Below are 27,348 nucleotides of genomic sequence, written 5' to 3'. Positions count from 1 at the left end.
CCAAATCGGGACTCGAAGAGGCTGATACGCTGGGTTCTTTCGCCGTAGCGGCGCAACGGTAGCAACGGCTGACTCACACCTGCTGCTGCGCGCGGGAAGCACGGGATCGACGACCTTGCCTCTGTGCTATCATCATCGCCAACTCAATCGCGCTTGTAGCGACGCCAGCGCCGCCGCTACTGCGTCGGCGGAGGAAGGGCGAGGAGGGTCGGGGGAGAGAAAGAGAGCGGCGTGGGCAGCGGCAGCGCGTCAGCGGCGGCGCACGAGTGTCGTCAGTCGGGGTCGGTCCCGTCGGGTCCCGTAGTTGTAAGCACTATGTCGGCCGAGCCTCGCATTACGGTCAGCGTCCACACCACGACCGGAGGCCGCATGCAACTGCAGCTGCAGCCACAGTGCACCATCGCGTCGCTCAAGAGGACGCTGTCGGCGCGACTGCGGCTCGCCAAAGAACGAATGGTGCTCCTACACCGCAACAGGTCAGTGCTTCGCTTGACGCTGCTGCGGTTTGTTTCGTCGGTGTTGGCCCCGTGATAAGTGCGGGCCTCCTGTCGAGTGCATCTCCCAGTCTTGCGCGCAACCGCGGAAAAGTCTGCGGCAGTGCGCGCGAAGCCTGTGTGCGGCCTTACAAAGGGCTTCGTGACGGGCGCCTACGCCTCCCCGGATGAATAGCTCGATGAAACCGAATACCGGTCGGCGGACGAGTCGTGCTGGCCCGGACGCCCACGCACGACCGCCGCTGGCATGCGAGGGCCGACCCTCTGACGTCCCGCGGACTCGTGCGCGCAGTAGGTGCGGGGAGCACTGGCCCGACGCTTTTGCAGCCTGCAGGGTATGTCGCGGGGGTCGCTCGCCGTGGGAGCGCAAGTGATTTCGAAGTGCGTCGGGTAACCACTGCCCCCGTCTCGAGAGCGTCTCCTGTGCGCCCTACTTTGTGATGCGGGAAAAGTATACGCTGCCGTAGTGAGAGGAACGGAGGTGCCCTTTCGGCATTGTTCGGCATTGGCGTGTGACGGTGTCCCTCGACTTTGCGCCGCTCGCTCTGAAACCGCGTTCTCCCGGCGGCGGATGCCGGAAGTCGCGCCCGAGTCGTGGTGTGCGTACCAGAACCGGCTGCCCTCCGCGACATACCGGTTGGCTGCCTCCGACGACGAACGCCCACGGATCGCCTTCCCAGAATCTCTGGTGGGTGGCTCGCGTGGGAACGCCAGCCGTGGCGATTTGCCGGGGAGCGACACCCACGCCTGCCTCCGGGCGGCGGAAAAAGAGCGTAGCTACTTTCCTTTTGACGCGTCTTTTGTGGCCCTTCGCGGGGCTGGGACCCGGGGCTGACGTCGGCGGCGCCGCCTGTTGGCCCAATCGGGTTGCCCCCCTCCTTTTTTTTTCTTTTTGACGCTGTGCGAGTTCAGTGGCTCGTCGGTAGCGGTGCTCTTTGACGAGCGTGGGGGTCGAGGCACGGTGATAACGGGGACTGCTGGTCTTCTCGACGAGGTTGTCACTCGCGTGCACGGCGAATGGTTGGACTACCTGCCGATTGTCGTAGCGCCGAGACACAAATGCGCGATCTGCCGGTGTCGGCGAACTCTCGTCCATGTCACCTGAGGCGGTTTTTTGTGCGTTTTCCTTCGTGAAGATCTGCACTCGATTTAGCATGGCACGAATGCCGTTCGTGTAGATTCCGGCAGTACGCTGCAGTATTGCGTCGTTTCGCCGCTTTCTTAGTGCACTTGAGTGTATGCGCGGATAGGAAGATGTCTCGCGCGGTGCTTGGCCTCGGAGAGCGCTTTTTGCATAGTGGAGAAACTGACAAGCGAACTTGAAATGACAACGCCAATCAAAGAAGTGACCTTGACATTTTGAGCACTGCACTGGCGAACAGTGGTGTGTCTGGGCTTCGCAATATGTCGGACAGTAAAGTATTCCACTGGCTTACTATTCTGGGAGAAGGACCCAGTGCTTGTATATGTTCATCCGGTGACTCGTTTACTGTGGAGTGTGAGCACGTTTGTTCTTGGTTAATGGTCGCGATGTACTGCATTCTCTTTCTGTACTAAGATGTATAAAGTGAAAAAATTTTCAGTGATCCCACGTACCAAAGTTTTCTAGGTTTCCATTTTTCTAGACGGCTCTTGGCGACGTGTGATGACAGCATTATGTATGAACCCTATTGCCTTTTATCCTTTCCAGTTTTGGCAGCAGATATTTAAAAGTAACTACATTTTTGTAATCACTGCAGACAAGACAAAAATGACACTTATTCTAGGTTTGCCTCGCAGCCCATTCTGTCATTAGCCACCGACTGGTGTAAGCTGTGAATCTTTAATGTGTATCTTTGAATTCAGTGCCGCTCTATATTAATAATGTCACGGTGTGAAAAAAGTCAGTGCCAGTCTCAAACAACTCAAGTGTACTCCTGAAAAGTGAGTAAATGTATCAAACAGGTCCTCTTTTCCAAGTTTCTGAATATTCCAGTTTTCTTAATGCGATCTACTAATTGTCCCCGTAACTACAAGGGCACAGGTTTAGTAATTTGACGTGTAACCTTAATGGAGCGTTCTGTGTTGTGTTGTTGGGAGAAACTTTTTGCCATCGTTATTCTTACACATATTTTTGATAGCAACTCATTAACGAGAAGGCAGTCAATTTCTTTAAAGAAATCTGTGAAAAGTCATTGTATGTAATGGGTGTAACCGAATATGTAAATAAGTGGCAAGAAAAAAGGTTGAGAGCTCATGTTGTATTGCAGACTTTCTTTTTGGGGAATTTGAGCATTTTTAATTACTTTGTCCATTCTACATATAGATTAAAGGAAAAAATTTGGGGGACACCTGAGCTCCACCTTTGAGGAGATGGCGCAGTAGCGTTAATGGATACCGGCAGCAGGTCTTCTTGTCCATGCAAACGTGGACACTGTTTCCGTATTGTGTGAAGCACTACGTGACATACATATATAAAGCCCTGCTTTAAACAAGCTGTACGAAAATGCCTGCATGGCCTATGGGTAGCATCTGACTTTCAACCTGTTAGGGTCAGCAGTTTGATTCCTGGCTAACTATACCACTTTTCTTTTCAGCCCAGTTACTTTACTTTAATACTTACATGTCCTAATGATATTTTAGTTATGATGCGACTTTCTAATCAGCAGTTTCCTGGTATTTTAGATTAAGCTTTTCAAATTATCCTGCTTCAGATGTCGGCTACTTTTTTGGCCTGTCCTGGTTGTTCACCTACAACAGACGCCACTATATTATCTGCAGAATGAGACCCTTAAAGCTGTGATAGAGATAGAGAAATGCACAGAATATAACCAACCGCTATATATAGCCATTTATAGGTTACGAGGAGGCATTTGACTCAGCCGAAACTTCAGTAGTCATGCAGGCATTGCTGAATCAGGGTGTAGAAGAGTGTTATGTGAAAATATTGGAAGATATTTATAACGATTGCACAGTTACCATAGTTCTCCATAAAGTTAACAATAAAATTCTAATAAGGAAGGGCGGTGGGCAGGGAGACATGTCACCAGTGCTGTTCACTGCCTGTGTACAGGAGGTATTCCAGGGCCCGAAATGGGAACAGTTGGGGATAAGAGTTAATGGAGAATACCTAAGTAATTTGCAATTCGCTGATGACATTGCCTTTACTTCTTCACTAAGGAAATGAGCTGCAAAGCATGATCAATCAGTTAGACAGGAAGAGCAGAACAGTGGGGCTAAAGATTAACATGCAGAAAACCAAAGTAATGTTCAACAGTCTAGCGGGAGAACAGCAGTTCACAATTGGTAGCGAGGTGCTGGAAGTAGTAAGAGAACATGTCTACTTAGGGCAGGTAGTGACAGCTGATCAGGATCATGAGAGGGAAATAACTAGAAGAATAAGAATAGGGTGGAGCGCATGTGGCAGGTTTTCTGAGATCATGAATGGCAGTTTGCCAATATCCCTCAGGAGAAAAGTATACAACCGTATCTTACCGGTACTCACCTATACAGCAGAAATGTAGAGGCTAACAATGAGGTTTTAGCTTAAGTTAAGGACAGCATAGCGAAAAATGATAGGTGTAATGTTAAGAGATCGGACGCGGGCAGATTGGGTGAGGGAACGAACGCGGGTTAATGACATCCTAGTTAAACTCAAGAGGAAGAAGTGGGCTTGGGCAGGGCATGTAATGCGAAGGCAAGATAATCGCTGATCCTTAAGGGTAACGGAGTGGATTCCAAGAGAAGGCAAGCGTAGCAGGGGGCGGCAGAAAGTTAGGTCGGTGAATGAGATTAAGAAATTTTTCGGGATATGGTGGCCGCAACTGGCAAAGGACAGGGTTAATTGGAGAGATGTGGAAGTTGCCTTTGTCCTGCAGTGGGCGTAGTCAGGCTGCTGATGATGACATTTTGTGTATCATCACCTCCATTAAGGTGTGAGCTACAGTATAATCTGTTGGTGAAGGTTGTTGCTTTGATTTTGTAAGTATATATGTGCGTCATAACGAAGTAGTGTTTAAATCATCAGTGGAGTGTCATCAAAGCTGGAAACGGGATGGTAGATAACGTGATCAGGTGATGATCTGAAGTTGTAATTTAAGCTGTTAATATAGATGAGAGAAAGGAGCAGCGTCGGGCCTTGGGGCACACCCACTTTTACTGGAACAGGAACAGCAACGTTTATTGATGGCAGTGCACAGAGAACTGTTATAAAAGCTTCAATTGCATTTGACTCCAATTGGGGAGTTCGAATTATTCACCCAGTATGTTAGTTGAAGGTGAGGAATGCGCTCAAATGTTTTCAGAAAATAAACGAAAATAATTTTTATTGAAGTAAATGGTGAGGGTCAGGGCCCGTATTTAGTTAGTGTCATAACCGAAGCCATCATTTTTGGCCTCATCTGACTGTTTGAAACACCGGAAGCGAGTGTCACTTCATTTGACTGCGAGCGGGAGCAGGATGTCGCGGCGACACGTCCAGCGGTGCTGTTGCACTGTTTATTGGTCTACCGAGAAATGTAACGCGGGAGAAGAAAAATTCAGCCACATTTTAGTTGTGCATCAGGTGCTACAGTAAGGAATTAACATAAGCTTCTTGATTCACTTCAGTAAATAAAAACGTTTGAGATACTCCATTTTACACCGTGAAAGAGCGAATCCCTTGCTGTGGCCTAGTGGTTACGGCGTTCGGCTGCTTACCCGAAATACGCGGGTTCAATCCCGGCCGCGGCGGTCGAATTTCGATGCAGGCGAAATTCTAGAGGCCCGTGTACTGTGCGATGTCAGTGCACATTAAAGAACCCCAAGTGGTCGAGATTTCCGGAGCCCTTCACTACGGCGTCCCTCATGGCCTAAGTCGCTTTGGGACGTTAAACTTCAAAAAAAAAAAAAAATGAGCCCACTAGCCCAACAACAAGTACTTCTACGTTAAACTAACCGAACTTTACGCGAACCCGGCGCTCTGCGCTGCTCCGTTCCGCGGGAAAGCGAAACCAGTGACGTCATCGGAGCGGTTGGCAGGGGTGGTCGTCTCGCCGCGCGTGCGCCCTCAAGCATGGAGGAAAAAGTCGAGGGTTGCTTGTACAAGTACGGATGAAATAGTGCCTGTAATCTGCGCCCGTGCATGTGGGCGCACTAAGCGTACAATTCCAAACGTCTGTAACGGGGATCCGTCAGGTAGCCTCGGTCGGTTTTTTCCTTCATGTCTGCCCTGAAAGACGGGCTCCGTTCGCAGTGCCTGCTAGCGGTTGCGTTTTTTTGTGGGGGTGGCCCTCAAGCTGCTCTAGGGTCGCTGTCTGCAGCGCGGTCGTTTTGCAGCGCCTGCCGGTCAGGCGTCGAAATGGGGCACCCACCTCGCATGTGCCTGGCGCTGGCTCCGAGCTGCCCCCGTCGTGCCGATTCGCTTGGGTGTCGAATTTCGCGCCGCGAAGAAAGCAGCTGCAGCCGGCGCGAACAATGTCGCAGGATCCTCCCATTCGCGTACGCGAGTGCTTGGCAGCATGGACTGGAAGTCTACTGGTTACTTTATTCGGGAGCAATTTCTGTTTGCCATAACGGGAGTACGGCTTAGCTTCAAATTCTCAGCCCCCACATGATGGCCGATACTCGCTCCTGGCATATGAAACGCGCGACGGGCTGTAATCTGGGGAGCGACTTTGTACTTATTTTTTAACTGGGCTTCAGATGACGCTCGGGTTTTTTTAGAGTTACTGTGCCTGGCAGGCACAGTACTGGGCGCGACGCGTACACTTCCGAAGTGACCGTGGAATCCTGACGGTCGGGATTTTAGTGCGACGAAGAATGGCGTCTCACTCCACCTTTGAATCCGTACGCTCCGACGAACTGCGCATGCGCGAAAGGAGAAATCGTGCGCTCTGAGAATGCCGTCTGTAATGCGAATTTCAACCTCGTTGCTCTTTGGGCCTTTGTTTTCCTCTGATAAATATTCGCGCTTACGTCGTTGCATTTCGGTTACTACGAGGCATAGTCTTGCCATTGTTCGTTTTTTTTTTTTTTTTTCCCCATGCACTCGCTCTTGAGTAGTGCACAAAGACGAGGAAGGCTGCGCGCACTGTTGGCGGCGCGCGTTCCTGCCGACCTTGAATTTTGGGAAACATTTTTCGTCAGCTGTGGAGCCGATTCCGCTCGAGGCCCGAAAATTGTTGCGTTTTGCAGGGGCGTCGTCAGTGGCGACTTCTCTCGCCGTCTTCATTGCGCGCATAGTGCACGTGGGCTGCGTTATCCCGGCCGTGTCGTGTCGTCCTGCCACCATGTTGCGCTCAGTTGGACAAGGCCGCGCTTGGCACCCGGGGCGGAGGACGTTCGCTGACGTCGGTGGCCCGCCCACTCATCGATTCCTCCTCCCTCTCTGCCAGCAGTTCGAAAAGGGCGCACTCTCTGCTGAAGTCGTCCGCGGTAGAAGAAACGGTTGGAGCATTGGCGACTGGACAGCAGCTAGGTTAGCAGCTAGGAATGGGTATAGCGTAGAATTCAATCGAATCTGTATCTAGAAAGGGATAATTTCTAGATAGTACCAATGACAGAAATCGGCTAGAGGTATAAAAAGATATAATATATATAATAATCTTTTTATACCTCTAACCAATCTCTGTGTGTGTGTGTGTGCGTGCGTGTGTGTGTGTGTGTGTGTGTGTGTGTGTGTGTGCGCGCGCGCGCGCGCGTGGCCGCCGCGGTGGCTCAGTGGTTTATGGCGCGCACGGCTGCTGACCCGAAAGACGCGGGTTCGATCCGGACCACGCCGGCCGAATTTCGATGGAGGCGAAATTCTAGAGACCCGTGTACTGTGCGGTGTCAGTGCACGGTAAGGAATCCCAGGTGGTCCAAATTTCCGGAGCCCTTCACTGCGGCGTAGGCGAGATTCTAGAGGCCCGTGTGCTGTGCGATGTCAGTGCACGTTGAAGAACCCCAGGTGGTAGAAATTTCCGGAGCCCTTCACTACGGCGTCCCTCATGGCCTGAGTCGCTTTGGGACGTTAAACCCTCATAATCCCGCATGTGTGTCGAGCATGGCGGCGGTCGCCCCCGTCGTGTTTCAGAGGGGGGCTCCAGCGGCTCCACCCATCCACCCGGCAGCTCAGTGGCGTGGGTGTTGCCTTTGGCTGCTGAAGTCTAATCTCCGAACCTCGGAGCAGAGTCAGTCGCTGGCCCGTCTGCATTTGTGGGCCCCCGTCCTGGCCCGGTGCTTGGCGGGGGAGGAATGAGTCTCCTTTCGCGGGAGAATCGACCCCCCCGCCCAATTTGGGGAAGGTCGCAGCCTGACGTCAGCAGACGCACTCGAGTGCCTGACCTTAGGGGACCGAGCTCGGCAACAGCAGCAGCGCGCCCACTCCGCGGCCGCGGCAGAAAAAGAAGCCCCGCTGCAAAGCAGAGAAAGCGCGCGCGCAGGCCCTGACCCCCGGCCCATTGACGTCAGAGTTGACGTCACGCTGGGGTCGATCGATGCGGGCGTCCGTGCCCGGGTTCCCCGACCGACCTCCCACCTTGTCGATGTTTGTAAACTGCTGCTGGCCCGTTTCTTTGTGTGTCTAACGCGGGGCTATTTTGGGGGGCTCCCTCCCCCCTCCTCCCCCTCGCCAACCTCGCCGAGATCGGCCGTGCGTTTTCTTCGCTACCCGGCGCGGTGGTCTCGGATCTGATGCAGTAGCGCGTTTCAGTCGCTTTCTGTCACTTAGATTTTCATTCACCTTTTTTTTTCTTCTTTCTGGCATCTTTGCGCGACTGTTCGAGGATGAGCTGCGGAAAGTGCTAACGATCGTCACGCGCTGCGCTGTTGGCGCCGCTTGGTGTCCGCTACGCCATGAGGTCAGTCCAGAGAGGGCAGGGAGCACGGAAAATGTCAAATGCTCGATCGTGCCACCAAGTGACGCGTCCCTACCGTCCCGGCCGTCTCTGTTTGAGGGCAATGCTGTTGGCGCTAGATTCAGTGTCTTTGGCCCTTTTTCCGGCGTGTTTGTGGCCACAGCACACTCTGGAACGTTATTTTCGTGACTTGCAACTTTTGTTTAAGCGGATCCCGTGCAGCAGCGAAAGTAGTGCCGCTTTCTCCGGACCGTTCTCGCGGGCGAGGAGGAACGCGCCCGCAGCATGGGGGGAGAGAGACTCGCATGTCGCTGTGCCTGGAGTGGGATTCCTATGAGCTTTGACCAGTTTTCGAGGTGTCAGTCTCTACTGAGCTGCTCTGCTCTGGCTATCAGTGCGTGTACAAGAACTTACGGCACAATTTCTTACACGAATTTTGTAAGTCAAATCCTGCAATGCACTGTACTGTGCACTTTATTGACAAAGGTGGCCACATGACTACCACAGTACTCTTTCTGACTGCGTTGGCTCACTGGCTTTTTCGGCTGTTAAAGGGACACTGAGGAGTGCTCTATTAATATTTTTTTTATAGCAAAATCCGATAGTTCGGCATTTCATGGCTTTGTTGCCACTTGGCCGGCAGCGAAAGATGCATTTATTTCTAAGAAATTTGGATTCGAAGTTGAAAAAGTTTTTCCCGCCGCTCTGATTCAAACTTGGGATTCTCCTATGACGACACAGGACTAAGTGACGTGAAACATGACGTGCACATGACGTAACGCAGACTCCGTGATTTCTGGCGGCCATGCAGTGCGGCCCAGCAGCAGCCGAAAAGAAAGCTACCGCCGGCCGTACGTTGAAGGCATCTATCGGCTATTGCGGCCGTCGCTTCGTTTACGTTTGCACCGGCGTTTTGCCAGTGTTACAATGGATCCCGTTCTCGAAGTCGTCAACGAAGTTCTCGCAAATAGACACCTTTAGCATACCGTGTACCTTGTTTACCGTTAGCGGAATACCGGGAGCCCGCATACCGCTGTGATCAGGCCCTGATTGGTCCCGGCGCTGCAGGAGCGCGCGTAGCTTTCGGGTACGTGGCGCCATCTGGCGACATCAAGGAGATTTGCGCATGCATTTGGTGCACCTCAGTGGTTCATGACTTCTCGTGTCCTAGTGTTGCTAGAACTATTGGTTCTAGCAACACTGTTTTGTCCTATGACGTCATGAAGCTTGTACTTGCGAGTTAGGCCTGTGGCGGCGATACCTGTATTTTGGTTCTTGCTCTTTTCTACGTTACAAGAGCTTTGTTGTCAGTATGAATGGCGTTTTTGTAATGAGGAGCTGGTATTCTGTCCATGCAAGTCAACTTCAATTTCTCCTCAGTGTCCCTTTAAGCCTCGGGTTGCATGAGGCAAAATGAGAAAGATGACAGAGTGCCATGTGCTGTCAGTGCACGTTGGAGAAGCCCGGGTGGTCGAACTTGACCTACTGTGGCATCCCTCATAGGCCACGTGCAGCTTGGGGACCACACATGTCGTACCGTATTCACGAAATGTGCTTTTTTTTTTATGACGCTCGCCTCGGTGTCTTTTGTGGGTCATGTCACCACGCACTCAATGACTGGACTAGAGCGAGCCAGTGAAAGCGGGTGGTGCGCTTGCTGGAACGGGAGCTTGCGGGGTGGGCAAAGCTATGGGGAGCTATTTCACCCTGCACAGTTCTCGGAATCCAGAAAGTGCATACTTTAAGCTATACTAAACAAGATGGCGGAAAGGAGTCTTTGAGCTAGACCGCGCAACGGCATCTCGCGTAGCGCTACGCGTGCCTTGTCTCACAGCCTATAGTTCAGTTTTTGTGTCCCCGGTGCCTTCGGTTATTTTGCTCACCTCACTGCGTCATCTGCCATAACAACATTCCCGTGGAACATCACTTCTTGAAATGAGGCTGGCTGATGCTCGTCTGAAAGTGTGCTTAGAAAGTATCGGATATGGCCTCCATTTTTGTGGAGAATTTAAAGGATCACGAAAAATTATCAGAATTTTAACTGTCAACACTAAAAACTTTAAATCACTGAATCATGGGAAGAAAAATCCTGTGCTGGTTCACTTCGAAATGCAACAAGATTATGGGCACATCGCGGGGTTTGCAGTGTGGCAGAGACGATACAAGACCGCTAAGTGGGCTATGTCTCACTGAGAGCGAGGGAGAATAAATTTTGTTTTTATCAGCGACGTCGCATTTCTGATTTTGGGTCGTATTTTTCCTTATATCTGATCACATTTTCATCCTGAAGAAAAACGACATTTTTGTTTAGCAAAAATCTATTGATTCGATCATTTTAGGGCTTATAAAGTTGATAACAATGCCACAAATGAAGCATTTCAGTTCAAGTTTTTTCATTTTTGTGTGTCTGTGAGCATTTCAGCTTGCATGCTCCACAAGCTGAAGTTTTGCTATGAGGCCTCTTTCAAGTTCTTCGAGAGCTGAAATTTTGCAATGAAACAGTTCTTGTTTAGCCACAAAAGCTCGAGCATCTGCCGCATTATACTATCTTTAAAATTTTTTTCCGAAATTTCTGATAAAAATTATTTATTTTTTTTTGTTACATAATCTGCCCCTATAGGCACCTGTAGCCAATGCCACTACTGTAAAATTAATACAAGGCTACTCAAGGTTACTACAGTTATCAAGGCCACCTGACAACCAAAGGAATTCAAACTAGCCAGTGTGAGTAATAAGTATTATTACATCGTATTTGTGCAAGGGGTCCATATTGTCCAAGCACGACAGCTGGTGCTTGACAGTGACCGTCGGCGATATTTTAGGATGCGGCTTGTAAATGTGGCAGTGTTAGAGCGGATGCTTGGAAGAAAAGCATGGTGGCTCGCTGAAAGCAAGTCAGAGTTGCAGCAATGTGGCCCACACCTTTGTGGTCATTAGGACAGTAATGTGCCTAGCATTCGTACTGATTTCATCTCTCAATTTCACTCCGTTTTGAGACCAGTAAGTATTTCCCTTAGCTCAATAGGGTTTCAAGCACCCTGTCATGCAGCCTACTACTGGCCTTGAAGGTTTTAGCCATTCCTCTGCATGGATCTTACTGATTGCCCTCTTTTTTTTGCCCTCTGAAAATTTATAGCTGAAAGTGATTTTCTGAAACCTGCTCATCTCTGCCTGCATCTGTAGCTTTTCGTGAGAACGGCCTGAAAACCTTATATTCCGGGAAAAAAGAAAACTTGAGGAGAAATTGAAGTTTGGTTGGCGAGTGTGCTTTGCTGCAGCTTCTGACATATTTTAATTTTATTTTTGCTTGAATTTATTCTTGCTTACTGATCTTTTTACTTTTCCCTTTTACTCCGCTGCGGTGACTCGGTGGTTACGGCGCTCGGCTGCTGACCCGAAAGACGCGGGTTCGATCCCAGCTGCGGTGGCCGAATTTCGATGGAGGCGAAATTCTAGAGGCCCGTGTGCTGTGAGATGTCTGTCAGTGCACGTTAAAGAACCCCAGGTGGTCGAAATTCTCCGGAGCCCTTCACTACGGCGTCCCTCATAGCCTGAGTTGTTTCGGGACGTTGAACCTCAATAAACAAAAACTTTTGCCTTTTCATTGTTTAACCGCCAACCCCAGGCTGTACCGTTGTTGCCAATGGCAAATCACACTCGTCTGGCCCGATATTGCATTGCTCTCTCTGCACTAATTAGTCTGCAATTGCATTGGTTGCAATTCTCAACAGTAGAGGGTGGTAGTTGTCAGCGAAACGCGTTTTGTGCCTTTAGCGTGTGCTTTAAGCCTGACAAATCATTTTGGGCAAATATCTTCAAAAAATTTGCGATTTTTATAATTTCTTGGGAGTTAATTTGGGCGGTTAAAGCGATCCTTCCAACCCTGTCTGGCTTCTGGCCCATGGGAGACAAAAGTTTGTCGCTGTGGCCCATGCGTTGATGAGTATGAGACCGCCAGAACAACACATTGAAGGTGCCGTCTCTGATTGGCGAGTGAGTGAGTAAACATTTATTGAAGAGGACGGTCGCTGGAGCACACGTTGGTGTGCCCAGAGTCCAGGGCTCCGGAAGAATGGTGAAAACGAGCACTTTCGTCCTGGCCAAACAGTTTATTTTTTGACGACTGTGGGAGTTGAAAGCACTTTCCTCCGGAGGTTATGCTGATATCCGTTTTTCTCTGCCCCACCTTGCAGGCAGCTGAAGGAAGGCACATTGGATTCCAACAACGTTCGCGATGGAGAGAGGCTTACACTGCTGCCTAGTGTGGAAACTGGTCTTCAGGTGAGAGCTCATTGACTTGCATGCCATGCAGTCTGCCTAGCACCAGTAACTACGTTGCAGCTATTAACCACGTACTGGCTAGCCCAGCCTTTGTCTTCAGTTCTCCGCTCTGGTAGAAAATTGGCATTTCTAGGGAAAACTCCTCAAGGGTTGAAGGAAGCAGACTTCTCATTGCTCTGTCCCTTAATGCAAATGGTGTTAGGGGTCTCTTGTGGCACAGTGACGATCAACTGTTTAAACAGTGAACCGAGTGAAAGTAGCATGTTCTGTTGGTTTACTTTGGTGCTGCAGGCCATCAAACCTGAACAGAGCGTGATGCAGGCCCTGGAATCCTTGACCGATGCACAGGTGAGCGGACAACCCTGGCATCTGCCTTTTGAATGCATGCCAGATCAGTGGGTGCCCTGTGCGTGTGCTGGATCTGCAGTGGCAGCTCGAGAAACTTTTAATTTGTGCCTGTGATGGAATAAGGTGTCACTTAGAATGGGGGCTTTGTGTTCCGTGAAAGGTGGGCACGAAGTTGGAATGACGTCACGGCAACAGTGGTGCTGCGAAGGGCAAAGCAGGAAGTGGGGAGAGAGAGAGAGAGAGTGGATGAAGCTCTAACCATGTGGACAGTGGTGGCGGAGGTGTTTACACAAATTGAAGCATCATTGCCTTACTGCATTTTGGCACACACAAGCATACAGGATCGCACTCCACTGAACAGCGCATACCTTATTGTGTGTGTTGATAGGGTTTCTCTCCTCAGGGAGGTTTTGTGTGCGGAAGTTTTATGCCACATGGGTTGGCGGAGGCAGTTTGGCCTTTAAGGGGTCTTAAACGACTCCCTGCCTTTGTTTCTGTGGGTACATTCGCGTTGCTTAATGATTTCCCGAATCCCCATCCGGAATGCCCAGGCTACGTCGATGCCATGAGCAGGCTTGCCACTGTTCTCAGCTGATGGGTGCAGTCTCTGGTGTCCTGACACCATTAGACAGGGTTGTCAAGTGCAGGCATTCAAAAGTGCATTCAGAATAGAACACGCAAGATCTGGTGTTGCTGCAAAAGTTCTAATGGGGTAAAGTTTCTGGGGATTGGAAAGAATGCTTGTTCGGTAGGTATCCTCAGTAACAGAGCTGGAGGGGATGTGTAGTGGCTGGGGCTCGGAAACAGAAGAATCATGTTAAGTGCTGAGGACACCGAGTGGTAGATGACATCACGATACCGACCTTTAAGTCCGTGCACCTAATCAGGCCGTGCACCTAATCAGGCCGTGCACCTAATCAGGCCGTGCACCTAATCAGGCCGTGCACCTAATCAGGCCGTGCACCTAATCAGGCCGTGCACCTAATCAGGCCGTGCACCTAATCAGGCCGTGCACCTAATCAGGCCGTGCACCTAATCAGGCCGTGCACCTAATCAGGCCGTGCACCTAATCAGGCCGTGCACCTAATCAGGCCGTGCACCTAATCAGGCCGTGCACCTAATCAGGCCGTGCACCTAATCAGGCCGTGCACCTAATCAGGCCGTGCACCTAATCAGGCCGTGCACCTAATCAGGCCGTGCACCTAATCAGGCCGTGCACCTAATCAGGCCGTGCACCTAATCAGTCCGGGGCGTGGCACCTGGTAAGGAAACTGCGTCATGGCTGTCGGCCAGTACCTGAAAAAGCGGCCGGTGGGGCCCTCTGTGGTGCAGGTGGAGAACTTCCTGTGTGGGCGTGCGCCTCTGCACCTAACCATGCGGCTGGGCGACCACGTCATGTTTGTCCAGCTCCAGCTCTGCCCACCACTGGAGACGCCACCAGCCACGCCCACCTCACCCACTGCACCACCACCACCACCACCCACCGCAGCAGAAGCGCCTCCTACTTCGGTGAGTCCCCGAGTGAAACTGCATTTATAGCCGCAGTGCTGCCTTAATCCTTTTATTGGCAGTGCATTTGGGCCTATGTTGAAACATTTCATGGATCTGTGGGGTTAACCCTTTGCAGTCCCTAGTTGGGCCCCTCCGATAACGCCACACAGCCATTCCAGCCTGTTGTCAAGCGCCGCCCGATAAGCTGTCCTGTGGTTGAATTCTGCACAATTTTTTTTTCACTGCGTATGGATGCGCTATCTTTCAAATCACGCGGTGCCAAAATTTACGTGAAAGACTTGGGCACATAAAGAAACACCAAAAAATAAACATTGAATGGTACGACAAAACAGCGCTGACGGATGGGACGGAAGAAGAAGATAGACACATACCATACACAGACACATAGACAGATGCAGACAGACACCAGTCTTTGCTGCATACTTTTTTTGTGGCAGAGCTATATTTCTTGCTCTTCATTGGTTCCTTTGCTGCCTTTCTTGTTTTTGCTCTCTTCGAGAGCTGTAGTCTGTCTTTGTGGTCGGACGAAGTGAGAACTGTGCTTTTCTCGCACATTCTCTTTTGGAGCCATGTGCTTAGGCACAGGACAGAGTTCTCGAAACTCTCCAGTGTCGCCCCAGCAGTCCTCCCATCACTGGTAGAGCCTGTGGACAGATCTTCACTTTCTCTGGATTGCTGATTAGCATTCATTACTGTATCTGCATCATCGAATTCTGAATCGTTAGCTATCTAGCGGCTGAATGGCCAGATGCCGCATTTCCGGAATCCGGCAGTGATGTTTTCCATTGTAATTCGCACCTCCTGTGTGACTAATCATCTACTCGCCGCAGGCATTGTTGTATGCAGCCTTGAACAGACCGAAAAAATTTGCATCCAAGGGCTGCAACTTGTACGTTGTATGCGGGGGGAGAGACAGCTTGATTATTCCATTGTTTCTCGCGTATTCAATTGCATCCAAGTTCTTTGTGTGGCTGCAATGACCATCCAAAACTAACATCGCCTTGTATTCGTGACTGCAGAGGAGGTGTTTCACAAAGTGTTCTAAAAAGCGGACTAAAATTTTTTCGTTGATCCAGCTGTTGTACGAGACATGCTGCATTGTGCCATGAGGAGCTTACGCTGTCAGAGAGGGCCGAACCTGATTTCATGCAAACACCATCACAGGAGAAAGGACAAACCCGGTTGCACTTGTGCAAAACACTGCACTCACCGTTCTTGGACCTCTTACTGCTTGTTACTGCCGGAGCAGGCCTTTTTCCTGTCGATGCAATAAGTTTCGAGGTCTTGTGGACAGTCTGCACGCTGGTCTCTCCCCTGTTGAAGACACGGGACGGCGTGAGATGCTCACGGCAGATTATTTCTCAAAGGTGATCGAAGTATCGGTTCACAGTGCACTTCGAAAGTGACTGCGCTTTTGGGGGGGGGGAGCGCTTCCGCCTTCCTGAGAGAAATTACCTTCTTATTCCTCTTCATGCACTCACCCAGTCTGAGCCAGCAGTTTTCTTTTCCCTCTTGAAAGAACGGGCAACATTGTTACACTCGCACTAGTTCTGGACGAGTTTCTGGATGTCATTGTAAGTTAAACCAAAAAGAGCTTCTCTCATGGATAGAACATGCCGCACAACGACTTGTTCTTGCCGCTTTGGCCCCGAAAAGTGTTTGTGCAGCTTTAGGCCTTCACATTTCTTCAGCTTCGTCACTCTTCTGTGGAGTGCATCTTTCGGAACTCCAAAATGCTTTGCTGCACCGCAGATAGATTATCTATGCTCCTTGACGCTCTCCAGCGCTTTTTTTGCGTTTTCTTCGCACCAACAGGCAATACTTCTTGTTCTCTTGTATGTTGGGAACATCCCGAACAGCAGGAACGCACACCCAGAGCTTAAGCGCCAGCAACAAAGCCATTACGGTTACTTTAAAGCCATGGAGCGTATACAGTGTCGTGTTTAGCTCCATGGCTACTGAAATAATTTTATCGTTACAATAGGTGGTAAAAACAGTCCAAAACTTCGCATAAAGAAGGATAACGAATTGCTACAAATAAATACTTACATGAATCCAGAACGTTCAGAAAGTTAGCTTGCACAGTGCTAAAAAATGTAGCGTGCAAAAATGCGCACCTTTTCGAGCACTTTCTTGTTCACCAAGGCTCACTTCTACATTTTTTGTTCTCTTCCAGGAGAACCAATCTTGTCAATCTTTAAACCAGTTGCAGTGAACATGCGGCGGTGCATGTAGGCTAAATAACAAACTATTATGAACGTGTAAAAGTTAGAGGGCGCTGAGTGCTAAAGTGTTGCGTTTTGCCCCCCCCTCTCTCCCCCACATAGTGAAATCGAGAGCTTTATTGTGCTCCTCAGCGTCGAGGAATTCATGCGCAAAAAAACAATCATCTGCTGTGATTCGTTACGAAGTGCCGAAAGGATGAGTGATAGCAACTGCAGGAAAAGGGAAAACCGAGAAAATCGGCTGAAGGTTTATTGCCTCGTTCGCCTCGTTCATTGCCTTGCATGCAAATGTAGCATTGCAACCATTGGAACCTCTGATCTGATCTCTGCTGTTCATGCTGATACTACGACGATGATGCTGCATCATCGGAAACCTGCAGAAGTAACGATTCGCTGGGACCATCAGAAGCGCGGTTCCCTCATAATTTTCGATGACCACACATGGAGCTTCATTTCCTAAATTTTCACTGATTATTTCGCTATACTTTTTCACCACAAGACAGATGAACCCTCCAGGGTTTACGGACAAACATTGAGAAGTAGAATATTTTGACCAAATTGGTCTGTTTATTTGCCATGTCTCCCTTAAGACAGATTGTGGAAGAGTTTGACGCAGCTGCTGAATTGTTATTTGTGTGTGACGACACAATCAAGACACTGAATAATAGCAGTAAGTGGGCGAGTTGGTTTTTCCATTCTGACAGTGAAAGCGCTCAAAAAGACAAGGACGACAGAAAAGGAGAGACATACAAAGACACAAAGTACCCCACTGCGGTGGGTCAGTGGTTACGGCACTCGTCTGCTGACTTTAAAGACGCGGGTTCGATCCTGGCTGCGGCAGCCGAATGTCGATGGAGGTGAAATTCTAGAGGCCCACGTACTGTGCGATGTCAGTGCACGTTAAAGAACCCCAGGTGGTCGAAATTTCCGGAGCCCTTCTCTGCGGCGTCCCTCATAGCCTGAGTCGCTTTGGGACATTAAACCCCAATAGACCAATAAACCTACACATACAAAGTAAGCGCTTTGTATGTCTCTCCTTTTCTGTCGTCCTTGTCTTTTTGAGCGCTTTCACTGTCAGAACAAGACACTGAGCAAAGGCCAGTATAAGTGCTGCGGTTGACTGAAGCTTCATTTAGCCAGGTGGATGCAGCGGATGTTGTTCTATGGGAAATGCAACCTGTTTTTGAGGCTGTGTGTGTTGTTGTGCGTGATGAGGAGCAGGCGCCAGGCAGTGGAGGTGCGGTGATCGACCAGCTCCGCCACCTGGGCCAGGGTGTCTACTCGGGCAGCTTCTCGGGCACCCTGGGCCCCGAGCTGCAGGATGGCGAGGGCCGGCCTCGCCGACACGTGGCCACCATCCTGCACATCCTGCGCGATCTGCTGGGTGCCAGCCAGGGGTGGCGGGGACCACCCACCCCGACCACACGCCTGACCACCGCTCCGCTGCCCACTGGAGAGGTGAACCTGCCCGCTTCTTCGTCCTCGCCAGCGGACGACGCGACGACACCACCGGCGTCGCCGCGCCTCGACGACCTGCACCACCACCAGGAAGAGGAGCACCGGGTGCTCCGTGGGAAGCTGGACCAGATTCGAGCCACACTGCGCGAGAGGCGGAGGGCGAGGCGGAGGGCTGCGCCCTACCCGACGCCCGGTGCCACCTCTCCACCTGCCGCAACGTCGGACGAGCCAGTCCTGGTGTGATCCGAGAGTCCAACACAGCAGTCTCAGTGTGGATACCACTGTCGTCCATGTCCATGAAATGTCTGACCAGCGGCAGTAAGAGACTTTTATGCCACTCACTCCGTGATGGCGTCAGTTTGCTTTCACAGTTTTGGCAGGACGTGTCACGATCCCCTTGACTGGCCTCTGTTGCACGAATGTTTCCACCACCATGATGAGCATCATGTGGCCTCATGGGCAGAGAGCAAATTCTGCAGCACGGCCGAACAGCAACCGTAGGGAACAAAGAATGTCTAGCGACGACCAGGAGAGGTATTTTGGTGCCTGCAGCCCAGTAGTCCCGCTTGACTGAAAGCTTGCCTGTGAGGGCATGTCATGACAGAGGAGCTCTTTGATCATACCCAATGCGAAACGTCCCATGGAGCACATGCACCGAAATGCGGCGCCACGATTGGGCCAAAGCTCGAATGCGGCACCACGATTGGGCCGAAGCTCAAAGGTTACCACACTGTTGCAACGTTTTATGAGCAGTTATGTTACCTGTCTACAAGTTACATTCTTCAGAATGGTTGCTAACTGCTGCAGTGTTTTGGAACAAAATCAGTGAGGCAGATGCAGTAGCAAAGATCAGTAAATTAAAAGCAAAAGCAGTCAGTGCTCTTCAGCGCTTCTGAAGTTGATGACAGGCAGCGACAGCTTCTATTAGCCTCTCGTGGTAGGCACCTTTGTCTAACCTCCATCAAGCGGCCACAGGGTTTTGAAGTTGGCTTCTGCAAATGGTGTGATCGAGAAGCTCCGATGACAGGATGATGCTGGAGAATATTTTGCATTTTGGCAACTGCAGTTTGTAACCCTAGCACCGCACATCAACTGCGCTGGGTTCCCGGTGAGATTTGCACACGGCCCAGTTATAGAAGCGGCCCCACACTTTTTGAAACAAGTTTTACTTCATGCAGCCAAGAAATGCAGATTCCCAAGGCATTGAGTGACAGCAGCAGCGCAAAATGTTTTCAGTTTACTTCTCGGCTAATGTTTACTCAGTTGATGCGAGGTGTGGCTGCAGGCAGGATCTGTGTGCACGTCGTTGAGGATTGGTTGTGCAAGCACATTGAACCAAAGTTCGCAGTACGAACAGCTAGTGTTCCGAGGGTTTTTTTTTCGTTTTTTTTTTCCCGGCCCTCCTGCTTGCAAGCACCACCAACCTGTGAGAGCTCTATTTTTGTCTCAGTATTAGTTTCGTCTCCCTTTACATATTTTTATGACGTCTACTTGGCTTTCACGCTTTGTCCATTTTCTTTTTTTTGTGTGCCACCTTCACACAAATGGATATCAGTTCAGAGTGCATTAGTCGGAAGGTTTCCAGTCACGGTGACGTCACATCAAAGAACAAGCTTCTCCAGGAATGGTATGCAGTCGTGTGAAGTATTAATGCATGCAAGTTGCTCTACCAATCCGAGCTGCACCACAACTGCTTGATTCTCATCACCTGTAGGCTTTCGGTGTGGCACAAATGCTGCCAGTGTGAATGAGTACCATTTTGTGCTGTACAGGATTTGTCACCGCTTAGGTTTTAGTCGGAACGGTGTTTAGCAAAATGGTGTCGATAGACTGCTAAGACTGCATGGCGATGGTTGTTGCGGAGCTTATTGGTTAGGCTTAGCTGTTGCTAGGCCTTCTAATGTCGGAACTTATTGGTTAGGCTTAGCTGTTGCTAGGCCTTCTAATGTCGGAACTTATTGGTCAGGCTTAGCGGTTGCTACGCCTTCTAATGTCAAGTTTCTAATCAGAATTGCAGCAGCAGCCTTGAATCCATGCAGCTTCTTTTGACACCAGTGAAGAACACTCAGTAGAGAGCCTAGGACAAATGCCGAGGCTCTTTAGTCAAAGGAATATTTGTTGTTGCAAAGTATTTTTGTCTTTCCAGTGAACACTTGTGTCTGTTTACTGGCCCTCTTCAGATGTTCACTATGTTTTAACCAGGTATTGTTTTTAATAAGTTCACACAAAGAGCACAGCGCACTTGTAGTGTTGTGTACATAGATTATGCGGGGTGTCTCATACAACACGCACCAAGAGTAAAAGTATTTTTGAAGGTTCAGAACTGAAGCAGTATTTGTGGTGGTCACATCAACCGAGCAGAACAATATTTGTTTTATATTAACTTAACTGAATAACCGAAATTAGATTCTCAACTCTTGAAGGTACTCGAAACGTTTCTATTAGAAAGCTGTCGCTTGGCAAAATGCTCCTGGCTGCTCAACTTTTTTGGTGGCTTATTGTCATTGTAGTTTGTTCTTTGCTTGCAGAAGTAAGCGTGCGCAGTGAAAAATCTTTGGTTGGAGCGCCTATTTCGAGGAGTATTTATGCATCTCATGCAGTTCCAGGCTCAGTAACTAATAATGAATGTTAGCATCCGGTGCCCCTGTGTGATTATGTTTATGTTCTCCAGCTACACTGTACACCTTTCTATTTCGAACATGGTGAAGATGTAATTAGCACAGCAATGCAAGGACGAGAACAAAGAAATGGACAAGATGAGCACACTGACGAGCCCAAATTGCCACTCTTCTGTTTGCAACTTTCCTTTCGTAATAGTTCTGCTGCTAACGTCTTATTAATCTCAGAGAATGGAAGAACGCTTATGCTAGCTGTGCATGAACTCCAGCAGTGGCGCATCAACTTCATTATGCACCGTATTCCAATTTCTGTGCAAAGCATACTGGTGGGCAGTCTTTTCGAAGCTGAGTGGGTGATTGGAGTTTCACAGAATAGAACGCCACGTTGAAATAGACGGTGTTCTAGTAGATTTTACTACGTGCATTGATGAAATTGAGGTATGATATGGGAAATACGGAAGTGATTACTCATTGACATCCACCTAAGCAGAGCCATACGGCTACAAAGGAAAGCTATACAGCTTTCCTTTGTAGCCGTATGCCTGCTCTCGGGTGGATATCAATGAGTAGCCACTCCCTTATTACAAATCTACTCCACCTTGGGGGATTCCCCTAAACATTTGACCAACACTGATATGTGAAATGTGTGAATACATTTGAAATTTCAAATGAATTGGTAATAAGCGTAAATACACACGCAAAAAGGAATTGAGTTTACTGTTTGATTACCAGAGTTGCTGTTAGAAGCGTGTTTAAATTTTAAAATGTTCAGCGGTTTCGATTCTCCTGAGCTTGTGGTCTGTACACACCACCTCGTGCTTGTTACATTCTTTCCTTCTCTGCGTTGCAAAAGGGGCACGCAGGGAAACAAAAAGGGTTGAACTTAATTTGAGGACAGTGCTGTGAGTTGTGGAATGGAAAACTAGGTGTAATGCTGGAAGATAGCAACAGCCATCCTTGGGTAAGAGAACAAACTTGAGTTACAAATCGACAAGACATGGCAAGACGGCATTGGGAAGATTGGGAGGGAATAAGGTGGCCGCAGCTGACGGATTAATTGGGGGTCAGTGAGAGAGGCGCGTGTTCTGCAGTAAATGTAAATAAGCTGTTGGTGATGTATGTATTGATTGACCTTATTGGTGCCACTGGAACAAATTTTGTGAGATGTATGCGTGACAGCTGCCAGCGTGCTTATTGATGTTGATCGCTATGGTGGAAGATGCGGTGCGCTGGAGGACAGGGTTTTGACTGTAGTCATTGGGGATAGTGGCAGAGCCAAAGAAAAGTGCAGCAGCAGCATCCTGTAAGGTGTGTTACTAAGTGTTGTAATGGATGTAAATAGTGACTTCAAACCGGCACGGATTATCAAGTGAACACGAGAAGGGTTGTGGAAATAAGTTATTTCTAAGGTGAACATTATGCTTGAAATTGCGGAAAAAAAGTTGCTACCGGTGGCAAAATGTCTGCACTAAAATGGCGGACGTGTTACTCCGCTCACTGTTTCGCTAAATATTATTTGTGTTCTTTAATGGCATAAAAAAGCCAGCCTGTTTGCGAGGTGAAGCATGTGAAATTCACCTGAAACAAAGAAATCTCTGCTATGTGCATCATATCAAGCAAGTATTGCTGATGTGCCGAAGTTGCTTCGAAAACGACTGCGCTGGTTTTCATTGGCATGGAACAGCATCTGTAGGCCCATTGTGAGTTTCCGGGCATGTCTACTCCAGGTCGACTGCCAGAGGAAAAGGGCTGAGTGAGGAAATTTGAACAGAGCACTGCGTTACCGTCAGCTTAAGTCTGACTTTCTTTGCCAGTTAAAGGTGTCAATTCTTCTGAAAACCATGAGTTCTATGCTTATTCTTGTCACCATTAAGAACAGTCTACAAGAATATGCCAATATTCCTATAGTACTCATCTCTGGCAGTAGACTGCCCCTTTAACTGTGATGACTAGAGCAGCATCTGTGCTTGCAGAACACGCTAAGCTACTCGCCGTGCTTCATGACAACACTTAGTAGGCTCCTTTTTCTTGGAAGCATGAGATCAGTTTCTTACCAAGCTTCCTTCTCACTAAACTCACTTATGCAATTCTACACTGTGTATACCACTTGTTACTCCCATTGTCACCTTGCTTTGCCTCGCTATGAAGCCGCATAGCCATCTGTATTAGAGATAAGTTCTCTAACGGGCTTTTGTGCTCGATTCCATTTAGCCACTGCAGTCTTGTATGCTTTGCACCAGTGAGTGTTCCTTTCAGTGACCCCCGTAGGATTCTTATTTTTTAACCTCTTGGCTCATGTTGTGTGGGACACCCTGTCAACACTAGGCCTACAACACAGTTTCGAGCTGGAAGCTGTTGAAGCTTTAGTTTTTGGTTCGCGCTTGTTGGTCTGTTCGCATACAGACGGGCGGCAGTGTGAAAAAAGACGAGGGCGAATCTCTACGTCAGTTGCATCTGCCTTTGGTGTCCGTCCTTGTCTTTTTCGCACTGCCTCCAGTCTCTGTGCTGCTGAAGCAGCGAGCTGTTTGTCGAGTGTTCGACTGCGGCCTAGTATTTTTTCACGTCTTTGAGTGGAGTGTTCTCAAGTATTAAGTTAGGATGAAGAGATGTGGAATGAGTACAACACTGTATTTGCATACGTTTTTGTTTTCTTCACCTCCCTGGCTCTGCCATTGAGAGCTGTCTTGTGTAAAAGTTGAGTGCGTATTTTCATTTGTAACACTTGCCTACCTCAGTATTTTTGTTTAGTCAGCGTAGCTGCAGTGCTGTGCACAAATGGATGTTTTGGCAGGTGGTTGTGCTGCTGAGAGAACAAAAACAGAGGTGGAATTGCGTGGACCCGGTTTTGTTGCGTGCTTGTTCGTGGCTAGTAACGTGACCCTGGCACACAGGTAGAGTTGCATGAAAGGGCGAGTGTGTGGTGATGCGGGCCAGTTGCACATCCTGTGGCTGTTTCAAATATTAGCGGCACACCCTGTTCTTTTGTGCTGCCTGCTTTAGAAAGCGATGTGGCAACTATGCATGCCAGTGCTTTTTGATGCATGTCCCACTTTTGAAATTGGGAGTCACTCTCCATGAAATCCCCACTGTTCTGAACATTAGAGATGCGCATCAACATGCTTGCTTTTTTTCATGCTTTTGTTCACAGTGCAACAAGAACGGGACAGGAGACAAAAGAGTGACGCAAACAAGCGCTGACTATCAACTAGTTTTTCATGAAGAACGAAAGGCGTATATATACAGACATTAAAACACTTATCAAGTACATAGAAGTTATCTGGAAGGCACGTGGGAGTTTAGATAACCCAATTCCCTCTTGGATAAAGCAATGGAAGGGCTGCTGGTACACAAAGTACCTTTCTGGATTGTCGGCGCTTGTTTGTGTCACTCTTTCGTCTCCTGTCCCGTTCTTGTTGCGCTGTGAACAAAATCATGAATGCTTACCAACTCGCCCAAATTTCCGCCTTGCTGAACATGCTTGCAGTGGGGAAAGCCTCCAGTTCTTAGAACAGACACCCGCATTGCCATGGGCTCGTGAGTTCCCTTTCATACTGCATCTGCCTGCACATTGGTGAAGCAAAACATAAGCGGCTAAAAGTCTATGGGGTGGTGAGCATGGGAAATTTGCTAAACTATAGTGGACGTGCGTGGCATCAAATGGGAACGAGGTTTTTCATTCTGGCCACTTTTCAGCACGGTCTTTACAGCAGAAAACATGCTGGGGATGAAATTAACATAACCGTTGAAAGACATGATGCATTCAACATCTGGGTTGTATCAATATGAGCTCGCAGGGCGAGATAACATTGATAATAGCGCGGAAGTTTCACTGTAGAGCCTAGCCTCGTCTAGTTTTATGCAATTCTGTGTGCTGATGTATGTGTCCATAGTGTACAGGCTGTGACCTTTGTTTGTTGCTGGTCCCTCCAAATTGCACCGTTTGCAAAAACCAGTTCCCTGACTGACTTTTAGGAAATTGCCGCAGTAAGTGTGGTGATTAATACTTGAAGGCTACAGGTTGCTGCAGAGGAACAGTCGATACCTTGAGAAGTGGATACACGGACTGGCATTTCATTAAAAAGAAGCCAGGAACAGGAGCTACAGTTGTGGACAGAATAAAAGGAAAGCAAAACTGCACAAAAGCAGCTTTAGGAGGCATAATACATGCACAGTTGTTTGTGAGGCGAGTTATTCGGCACTCCAAATCTTGCACGAGTGAGCTAGCGTGAGGCAGTGTAGATAAATTTAAACCACATGGATGAATGATTGACAGCGTCATACAAGGAGTGTGGGCTGAAAAGAATGAGGGGATTTTTAAAGCAGGCATCAAAGGGTACAGTCTTTGTCAAAAGTAACCAGGCTCCACGTTGTTTTTCTTCTCGGTCGTGTATGTAAAGCTATTGTTATGCCAGCCCTCAAGGCCTAAATCTGTGGTATGGTAAGGAGAACCCCTGTTCTCACCTTCAAAGAACTTTTAGATCTTTAGGGAAGCCGTGAGGGCTCTGTTATACGAATGAGAAGCAAACCATGGAGCCTGGTTACTTTTGACAAAGACTGTACGAGGTGGCAAAATTTAAGACTCTCAAGTGAAGTTTTCTATGCTTACTGCGGTTGCAGAATTACTAGAACAGGCAAGCAGAGTTGGGATTTGTGCTGGTAAAATGACAACCATAGGTAGCCTCTTAAAGCTCATTCAACCAAACTCTTGTTTTAGGAGGCAGCTGGTCACTGACCCACTCTTGCAACTGGTATTGTTAGAGGGGTATTGAATGGCTTCCTTCCTGTGCGGCATCCAAGGTGTGTTACACTTCAGAGTGAGCACTTCACAGTTTAGAAGCCCCGCTAAAATATCCAGGTTGATAATCATCCTCCCCAACATGTGCAGAGCAGTTGTACCGTGCTTAAATTTTGTTGTACTTCTGGTGTGTACTCTCAGCATGTCTTAAGAGAGTAATTACTCATTGACATCCACCCAAGCGCAGCCACGAAGCTACAAAGGAAAGCTATACAGCGCTTTCTGTTCCCCTAAACATTTGACCAACACTGTTCCCACTTCGAGTTATGGATCAATTTGCTGTCGCCCTGCCATAAGCTTGCCGTCCCGGTTAGCTCAATTGGTAGAGCGACTGATCCGGTGAAGCGGTGGTCCTGGGTTCGAACCCCGGACCAGGACGAATTTTTCTTTGACTGTGAAGTTTCTGAGAAAGCTGTATAGCTTTCCTTTGTAGCTTTATGGCTGCACTCGGGTGGACGTCAGTGAGCAATTACTCCCTTATTACAACTCTACTCCACCTTGGGGGATTCCCCTAAACATTTGACCAATCTCAGCATGTCTTAATGCTTGTTTGCCAGGAGTGGCTGGTTATGGCTCCAACATCGAGAGTAGTGCATTGGCACTTCTTACAAGGACTACCAACTCTTTGTATTTGGGACGTACATGTTCAGGTCTTTCTTATGGTGGCTGTTGTGATAGGCGGAGTGTTAATTGGTTGCCCGTGAAAGGAAGATGCTGCAATGTACGTCCCATTTCATTTGTGGTTACAGCCATGCCTGAAGTTATCCCAGTGTCATGCTTGCGTTCTTGGTTCACGCATTAAGATAGCACTGTTGTCGTGATGTCAAACCAGTGCTTAAGGGGGGGACGAGGGTCTCATAACTAACTTTTTTATTTATGGCTAGAATCTCATGAAACTTTGCACACAGGTGCGTTTTTCTCTTCTGGTTCCAAATATGCAATCATGATTGAGCTGGTGGTCTTAAATCTTACAAAGTCTAGAATGTAATTAGGCAATTTCTTGTTGCTTTTATTTAGATGAATTGATAGCCAGACAGTTCCCATACCCGGTGACATTCTTTGTTTTTCTCTAAAGGCATGTCATCCTGATGTACTATGGCGAGAGCAAAAGGTCGCAGTATTTGATCCTGCAACTCGTCAAGCTAATTGTAAATTGCCATTTATACGTGGCCTAAACAAACAAAGTAAGAATGTCATCGGGTATGGGAACTCTCTGGCTATCAATTCATGTAATTGAAAGCAACAAAATGCAATGAGAAAGTTCATTAAAGCTGCATAAGAAGTTACCTAATTACACACCAGAATTTAAGATAACTTTTGGTCTAAGACTACCAGCTCAATTGTGACTATTTTTAGAATCGGTAAAGAAAGATGCATCTGTGTGCAGAATTTCATGAGATTCTAGCCACAAATAGAAAGGTCAGTTTTAAGACCCTCGCCCCCCCCCCCTTAATAAACGATAGAGATGGGTTGGCAAACACCACTTTGCAGTCATGACCGTGTCAGTAGTTGAGTGGTGTACCGCGACTGTTAACGGTCCCTGTCGGACATTTGTCCGCCTGGAGGCGTTACTGCCTTGCGTGGTAGTGTGCACAGTACTGGAGCGAAAAAGGAAATTCGGGACTGTTTGTCACTTTTGAGGATATCAACAACGATTACATGCAAATGGCCTACGAATGTACAGCCTGTTTTTGTGCTTTGCGACGGTCGACCAGTATTTATCTGTTCACGTTTTTGTCCTTTCTCACCGTGCACTCACGCGACGGTCTCCCATCATAATCCGAAGGTGTACTGATCGGAAATAAAGCCTGGTCAACAACC

At 48.6% G+C, this 27,348-nt stretch overlaps 1 protein-coding gene across 3 annotated transcripts; it reads left to right on the top strand.

Annotated features, from left to right (window-relative positions):
* Positions 1-231: 231 nt before the first annotated feature.
* Positions 232-27,348, top strand: stx (ubiquitin-like domain-containing protein stuxnet). Of its 3 annotated transcripts, none has more exons than XM_089555080.1 (5): positions 232-476; positions 12,484-12,571; positions 12,863-12,919; positions 14,252-14,428; positions 17,878-27,348. In XM_089555080.1, the coding sequence occupies exons 1-5, from the start codon at positions 316-318 to the stop codon at positions 18,355-18,357; spliced, it is 963 nt and encodes a 320-aa protein (XP_089411206.1). In that variant the 5' UTR covers positions 232-315; the 3' UTR covers positions 18,358-27,348. The 3 variants fall into 3 exon arrangements, with proteins under 3 accessions (XP_089411206.1, XP_089411203.1, XP_089411193.1); XM_089555077.1 differs by having other exon boundaries at positions 17,875-27,348; XM_089555067.1 differs by having other exon boundaries at positions 17,872-27,348.

The sequence above is a fragment of the Amblyomma mixtum genome, chromosome 1, assembly GCF_055824585.1.
Source record: "Amblyomma mixtum isolate Tamu chromosome 1, ASM5582458v1, whole genome shotgun sequence".
NCBI classification, from domain to species: Eukaryota; Metazoa; Arthropoda; class Arachnida; order Ixodida; family Ixodidae; genus Amblyomma; species Amblyomma mixtum.
Note: the sequence above shows the minus strand (reverse complement) of the source record. Positions and strands in the feature narration are given on the sequence as shown.

What these genes read in the sequence shown, in the direction of transcription:
- stx (XM_089555067.1), top strand. Translation starts at nt 316, where the DNA reads ATGTCGGCCGAGCCTCGCATTACGGTCAGCGTCCACACCACGACCGGA. An exon ending in GTGCTCCTACACCGCAACAG is followed by an intron (nt 477 to 12,483) that starts GTCAGTGCTTCG and finishes CCCACCTTGCAG; the next exon opens with GCAGCTGAAGGAAGGCACAT. An exon ending in GTGTGGAAACTGGTCTTCAG is followed by an intron (nt 12,572 to 12,862) that starts GTGAGAGCTCAT and finishes TTGGTGCTGCAG; the next exon opens with GCCATCAAACCTGAACAGAG.